Source organism: Montipora capricornis, chromosome 7 (genome assembly GCF_036669925.1).
Source record: "Montipora capricornis isolate CH-2021 chromosome 7, ASM3666992v2, whole genome shotgun sequence".
NCBI classification, from domain to species: Eukaryota; Metazoa; Cnidaria; class Anthozoa; order Scleractinia; family Acroporidae; genus Montipora; species Montipora capricornis.
The window spans coordinates 39,181,818-39,189,317 of NC_090889.1; the positions used below are offsets into that span (position 1 = coordinate 39,181,818).

The window sequence follows — 7,500 nt, forward strand, 5'->3', positions numbered from 1 at the left end:
GGTCAATTGATTATGATATTTTTCGCATAAGAGATCTCGACGTGACAAAAATATGCACATCGCGTCGGCAAGTGTCAGAGAGCAAGTTGCATTTGATGACAACTGATGAGATTTTACAAAATCTTTCGAAATTCGAAAATATCAGACATTTTACGGGAATATCAACATGATAGCTCATTGGAGAGGTTTTGTGGGCATTTTGACTCCAAAGCCTGTTTTTCCGCTCAAATCCTGCCGGCTCCCCCAACAGGTTTGCCAATTAAATTATCATGCGATTGTCGAAATCTTGCCCTAGATTCTCTAAAATTTCTCTTTTCATAAGGAAAATTAAGAAAGGAAAGGTAACAAGTAGGCCGCAAACAGAATAACTGTAAAATGGACATCAATTGTAAAAATTAACTGAAGACCTCATTAGTTTAATTATTCATGCACGCAATCTTACACTCACTCACTCACTCACTCAGACGGACAACCCTGATGACATTGTGCATTACAAACAAAAATGAAAACAGAACAGCTTTTTTTTGGGGGGGGGGAGGGGGGAGGGGAAGCGATTGCGGTTACTACGGTAAGTGGAACGCATATTTTCTGAACGATTTTTAAACAATGCGACAATTTAGGCCTCAGCTCAGTCTGCAGTCTTACCTTGGATGTATTAGCAGAAATCCCCGCCATGCTGAACTACAGCGAAAGGTTAGAGCACGTGCGAGCAAAGCAACTGTTGACTTTTCTTTAAAGATTTGTATCACTTGACTCGGCAACCGCCAGAACGCTTTAATTCGAATTCCCTTTAAGGTGAACCGTGAAGCATATCACCAAATGTTTCAGTATGCTTCAGATTAAAGAACAAATACAAATTCTAAAAAGCCATAATTTTTTTTAGAAGGAAAATAAACCTGGTAGCCTACTAGTTGTAGGAGAAAAACGAGACCAACATTGCGTGACCCTATATCGACAAGAGGCCTCAGTCTTCATTTTAAACCCAATCTGCAGTCTGCATTTTTATATCCTGACCGCTCGAAAACATTATTATTATTATTATTATTATTATTATTATTATTATTATTATTATTGTTATTAGCAGCAGCAGCAGCAGCAGTAGTAGTAGTAGTAGTAGTAGTAGTAGTAGTAGTAGTAGTAGTAGTAGTAGTAGTAGTAGTAGTAGTAGTATGAATAAAGTTATCTAGAAAATAAAAATTATCGGACCGTCTGTCAACATTTGAGTAAAACGTTGTCACTCACCGTTCTCGTGGTATTTGAATAATTTGTTTATCGGTAAAGAAAAAAAAAACTTTTGTTCTTGTTAGTACACGTAAAAGTTGATCCCTGCAGCTAACTAAACCTAAGAGAATCCTAAGAGATTGCATCATTTTACTCTCAAGAAGCCTTGTATCTTCAGCAAACCAAGCGTTGATCCGGCCCAAAGCCAGAATGAAGACAACTTTGTTTACCCTTCTAAGCATTTGTCTGTGCTCTTCGGCTGCGAATGTATCGACGCAGGGCACCGACGATAACCAGCCAAAGATTAAACCGAACACTCATGCAAAAGTTTTGGTGCAGCAGTTGTGTAACTCAGGAGGAGCAGGCCTGACTGAACTCAGATCGATGATAAAACAAGAATTCCAAACCATGAAGAAAGAATTAACAGAGGAAATTGGAAAGAAAGAGAGCAAAGGTAGATTTGTAGGTTGACCATTTGTCATCGATTATCAAATACCCAATTGGTGCGACTCAATCGTGTTGAATGTTCAGTCTGTTCTAGTGTGGCTTAATTCAGGACTAATTCAGTTGTTTCCCAACAATTACTGTTATCGCCAGCTTGTTCCGAACAATTTGAATACAGCAAAGCCCAAGTGAATTTGACACATTCTAAATTTTAAAACTAGAACGAAAATCTTGATTTTGAGAGATGAAATCAAATGCGTTAAATCTCGGAGTTCTTTTTGGTTGTTTTTTTCTTGTTCAGTGTTCATAAATTTTTAACAATACCTTGTTTGTTCATTTTGTTTCCCGCCGTGATCATTTATGTCAGCTAATAAAATCACGAACTTAAATGTGTTCTTGAATTCCTCACTTCGGAAAATGTTTAGTTCGATCCCTTCCTTTCTAATTTTTGTATTTTCCTTTCAATTTGTAGACCCATGGATCAAGATGAATACTGCCCCGGTGTGTTTTGGTGCAAAAGGTGATCAGTTTGGCAAGTTTTTTGTTTCAGCTAGCGGAAGGTTGGCTTCCATTAAACTGGTCCATTTTTACGGCTATGTGACGTGCAACAAAAGGGATAAGAGGTTTTGGTCTTATTGGGGTTGCAGTACCGTAAGTAGCGTGAAAGAAAAGGTCAACGTTGTCATCACAAATTCCGCAAACCACATCCTGCTCCCATCGAGCCAATTCATGCATGACAGCAACAAGTGGTCCAGTCTTCAAGGGTACAACTCGTTCTCTCCCGAGATCGTGTTGTCTGTTTTCTCCAACCCGTCGGTTGTGGTGAAAGGTCAAGAATTGCGATTGTGGTACGGTGAAGATTTGGTGAATACTGAGAGCGACAACGACGGAAAATCTTGTTGCGACGTATACGCTCGGCTCCTGTAACGCTTCGCGTTTTCAAAACTGTCAGGGTCGGAATGAAATCGGAGATCTTTTCCTTGGTGATTTTTTTGTTTCAATGACAAATAAATAAAAGGCCCCGACAGAAACGGTAGATTGTCAATTGTATTATTCTTAAGAATAACAAAGCGATACACACATAAATGCTAAATGACCACTCTCCCTAGGGGCTTTTCAGGACAATGAAACAAACAGTAATGATCTAACTGAAGAACGCCGCAGGTTATTTGCACTCTTTAGAAGCGACCAAGAGATTAAGAAGGTAAGAGAAGTAGTCCCTCATATTGGCCCTATTCTCATCGAAATCCCTCTGAAGTTATTTTTAGACCGCCTGCGAGATACGGTATTCTCACGAGGGTTAATTGATAGCCACTCACATGTCCCCATTTTTCCCAATGTTGACAGCTCAGCGAATCCTCACGCAATGATTCCGCGTCGTTCGCGATTTATGATCAAACAAAAATGGCGGAGGATATTGAGAAATGTGCGTATATACATTTTGTGGACAAACGTGACTTCCAGGAAGTGAGCGTAGTAGGAAAACGTAAATCGAAAAAGAATCATAAAGCTGATTTTGGAAACATGAAAGGAAAACTTGAATCAAGCGTTCGATAAAATTTTTTAAACTCAAGTCGATTTGCAAAGCATGTATGTTAAATATAACTGTCTCTTTAAAAATTATTAACACGGTTTCGTATATGGCACAACCTTGAATGTGGTATCATTGAAAACTAGACAGTTAAACGATTTCAGTTATAGTTGTTTGAAACCTGTATCTCTAAAGGATCGAGTTTTATAAGCGACAGAATTTTGTAAACATTGGCAATTCGCAGACTACAGTCAACAAGTCATATATCGCTGACTTGGTTAACGCGTTCTTGATTTTCTTTGCGGGATTAAAATATGACAACTTACATGTAATTCTTAGATATTCATAAAGTGGACAGAGAGATCTTTACAACAATACCAAACATGAAAGGAAAACTTGAACAGACGGTGCGATAAAAATTCTTAAACCTGTGGTATCGGATGGAAGTCAATTTGCAAAGAACGCATGTTAAATATACCTGCATCGTTCAAAATTATCTAACACGGTTTCCTACATTGGACAATCGTAAAATTTGTATCAGCGTGAATTACACAGTTAACCGATTTCCATGATATATGATTGCAAACTGTATCTTGACAGAAACGAGTTTTTAAGCGACAGAATTTTGTAGACGATGAGAACCAATGAGAAAGTGCGCACTAAAATGGACAAGTAACGCAATGAAACCAAGTTCAATATATCTGCATCTGTCAAAATTATTTAACACGGTTTGATAGATTGGAAATTCTTCAAATTGGTACCATTGTAAACTAGACAGTTAAGCAATTCCAAGGATATATGTTTGAAACCCGTGTATTGCAGACAATGAATTTTATCCGGCCATGATCTTAATATCTATATACATTTTTATCTCTTTACAATACTGACTACTATTTTTACTGATCACCGGTTTATACCAGCAAATCTTTTGATTTTGCTGATCGGTCTTTTCATTTTAAGTAAAGATATTATTATTACTTTTTAAGGATTAAACCACTGCAAAAACCGTGTACGATCAAAACTTGCTCTACGTTGGATCAAAATAGATCGTGACCACACCATAAAAAACTTTAAAATAGAAAATATCCTGCAAAGGTTGGTCAAGACAACGTGAACATAGGCGTTATTGCTTGCGACAACGCCTATGTTCACGTTGTCTTGACCAACCTTTGCAGGATATTTTCTATATTATTATTATTAGTTATTATTATCATTAGTTATTATTATTATCATTATTATTATTATTATTATGATGATGATTATTATTATTATCACTATTATTATTATTATTATTATTATCATCATCATCATCATCTTGCCCGCTCGGGTAGCCAATCACAGCGCGGGGTTTGGTTCATCTTGCCCGCGCATGGAGAGGATCAAATAATAAGAGGCATTACTTCTCTTACCTTCATAATCTCTTGAAGCGACCCACTAACAGTGAAATTATGATAACCTTACCTGTCGTCTTTAAAACCTCCTAGGTATTCACGGCTGAAGTGAATGAGAATTTCAAAAGTGGCTTTTGAATCGTCCATTCTTAAAAAAGCAAACAAACAAACCACAAATAGGTGAGCTGTTCATCTTATTCCTTGTGTATGCACGGAACGCAAAAACGCCGCAAACAACTCAATAAGCCAATCATAACTCCTAACCACCCCACGTGACTTGCGAATTTCTGAAAGCGCGGGAAAATGTACGCTTGCAAGTCGCGATTGGTTTATGTTCTCATTGCTTGAAATTTGAGCCAATCACAAACGTAATATATAATTGTGTTTTTCACACTCGATTGAAACCGCGATAAGCTGCGTTAAAACAAAAATAAACAATCAGTGCAAAAAAAAAAAAAAAAAAAAAAATTGATTCAGAAATCGACATCATCACATGTAACCTGCTCAATTCAAGGCTTTGGAAAGTGCGCACGCTAAATTCGCTGTTGATTTTACATTAGCTTCTCATTGATTAAAAGTCACAATTCGCTTGGACAAACAGTCAAACATTGAGCATAGCTGAGCGAAATAAGATTATCGTGAAAATATTGGTATACCCAATCGAACAACCCTCTGTGTTTCATCCAGAGCTTCCTTGCATTATTGCCTTTAATGTTTGTTCTTGTGCTTCTTACCTTCCGTTAAGGCGGTCACTCACATACATTGTTCCCATGCAATGCATGATTTTGTCCTTTCAGAAAACCTCAAGCGCAGTTTTTCCGATGAAGTTGAAATACAACATGAGCACGTTAGCACGGAACATCTGGAGTTACACTGGCAGCAACTTAAGCCAAGGATAATGTTCAAAATTCTAGTCATCACTTTAAAATTCTCCACGGAGGCTGGCCAGTCTATTTGTCCTCCCTATTGAAAAATATAGCCCAGCACGTACTTGCCCGCCTTCATCCTCCAAATCACTTTATTCCCACGGTAAAGTCTGCAGCATACGGTGAACAGGCCCTTCTTTTTGTTCACATTTCTTATGGAATACCGTTCCCAACTTCCCAAAGCCCAAAGGTCTGTTCGTTTTTTAAATTATTTCTATCAAACATTTTATTTGGAGAGTTTTATACGTCGAGACAATCGACTTACCAATTATGCGTTATGACGATCTTAGGACGATTTTTATGTACACGTTATTGTTTAGTCATAAGATTATCTGGCATCAGTAACAATTATCGGAGCATTGAAATGTCTTCCAAACCTTTCAAACCACTCTATGTCAACATTTTAAGTAAAACGTTGTCACTCACCATTCTCGCGATATTTGAATAATTTGTTTTTGTCAGCAAAGAAAAATAATAACTTTTAGTTACTGATTATACACGTAAACGTTGTTCCCAGACGCTAAGTAAACCTGAGGGACTGCTAAGATTGCAACATTTGAACCTATAGAAGCCTTGCATCTTCAGCAAACTAAGCTTTGATTCAGTTTCCAAGAGTTTCCTTGTAAGGCAAAATCAGTTCTCTTCACGCCAGAATGAAGACAACTTTGTTTACCCTCATACGCATTTGTCTGTGTGCTTCGGCTGCGAATATAACTCAGGGAAACGGAGGCACCAACGTTAGCCAGAAACCGAATAGTGATGGAAGAGTTTGGCGCAGCAGCTGTGCAATTCGGGAGCAGGCCTGACTGAACTTAGATCAATGATATAAAAAAAAAGAATTCCAAACAAACCGCGAAGAAAGAATTGATCGAGGAAATTGAAAAGAGAGGTAGATAATAGTTTTGACCATTTCTCATTGATTTTCAAATACGCAATTGGTGAGACTCTCAATCGTGCTGAATGGTTGAATGGTCAGTCAGTTGTAGTGTGGCTTAATTCAGGGCTAATTAACAAATGGTAAACGACTCAGCGTGCACTATTGCACAGGAAAATTTTCCCAAAAAACATTACTGTTTTTTTGAATGGGAATTCTGCAAATTCCCATTCACAAAAACATTGTTGGAAAATCCGAACACTTACCATTAATGTATTTTAGAAGGAAAACATTAATGGATTTAAGAGATTTTACATTATGGAATTTATTAAAATCACATCAATGTAAAACAACTTTCCATCATGGTTTTAATAGTATTTACCATTAGTGGAAAATTGCAAAAATCATCTAATGGGATATCAGAGAAACACATTCATATTTGAAGGAATTCCCATCATGGTTTAATAACATTTACCACTGTGCAAAAATAAAAGAATCACAAGATGGGTTTTTGAAGAAACACATTCATGGTTGATTAAACTTTCCATCATGGTTTTAATAGTATTTCCCATAGTGGAAAATTGCAAAAATCATCTAATGGGATATCAGAGAAACACATTCATATTTGAAGGAATTCCCATCATGGTTTAATAACATTTACCACTATGCAAAAATAAAAGAATCACAAGATGGGTTTTTGAAGAAACACATTCATGGTTGATTAAACTTCCCATTATGGTTTAATAGGATTTACCACTGTGAAATTCAAGTAACAAAGGATGGGTTTATGAAGGAACACATTCGTGTTCTACAAACTTCCCATCATGGTTTAAATAGCGTTTACCATACTGAAAACTCAAGTAACACAGGATGGGTTTAGGAAAACACACATTCATGGATGACTAAACTTCACATCATGGTCAAATAGGATTCACCAAATATGTGAAAGCTCAAATAACACAGAAGGGGTTTATGAAGGAACACATTCGTGTTCGCCTGACTTCCTGTCGTGGTTTATGAGCATTTGCCACTGTAAAAAATCAATGTAAAACACAATTGCTTTATGAAGAAACACATTCATGTTTGACTACAACTTTCCAACATGGTTTTACA

The 7,500-nt window shown here is 37.1% G+C and overlaps 2 protein-coding genes across 3 annotated transcripts in view; one reads left to right on the forward strand and one right to left on the reverse strand.

Annotated features, from left to right (window-relative positions):
* LOC138057943 (MORN repeat-containing protein 5-like) overlaps positions 1 to 5,712 on the reverse strand; it is a 32,969-nt gene extending 27,257 nt beyond the window's left edge. For both annotated transcript variants that reach the window (XM_068903846.1, XM_068903845.1), the window contains exons 1-2: positions 5,322 to 5,712; positions 4,658 to 4,735 (exon numbers count right to left, since the gene is read on the reverse strand). In XM_068903846.1, the coding sequence (XP_068759947.1) occupies positions 4,658 to 4,735; positions 5,322 to 5,368 (125 nt within the window). In that variant the 5' untranslated portion in view covers positions 5,369 to 5,712. The remainder of the gene's footprint in view (positions 1 to 4,657; positions 4,736 to 5,321) is intronic.
* Positions 1,349 to 2,701, forward strand: LOC138057942 (uncharacterized). The gene is made up of 2 exons (XM_068903844.1): positions 1,349 to 1,675; positions 2,138 to 2,701. Exons 1-2 carry the CDS (start codon positions 1,432 to 1,434, stop codon positions 2,590 to 2,592), a joined length of 699 nt encoding a protein of 232 aa, XP_068759945.1. The 5' UTR covers positions 1,349 to 1,431; the 3' UTR covers positions 2,593 to 2,701.
* Positions 5,713 to 7,500: the final 1,788 nt, after the last annotated feature.

Excerpts from the sequence above, each read along its gene's own strand:
- LOC138057942 (XM_068903844.1), top strand. The coding sequence starts at position 1,432 with ATGAAGACAACTTTGTTTACCCTTCTAAGCATTTGTCTGTGCTCTTCG. Across the intron at positions 1,676-2,137 it reads TGGAAAGAAAGAGAGCAAAG|ACCCATGGATCAAGATGAAT; the intron begins GTAGATTTGTAG and ends TTCAATTTGTAG.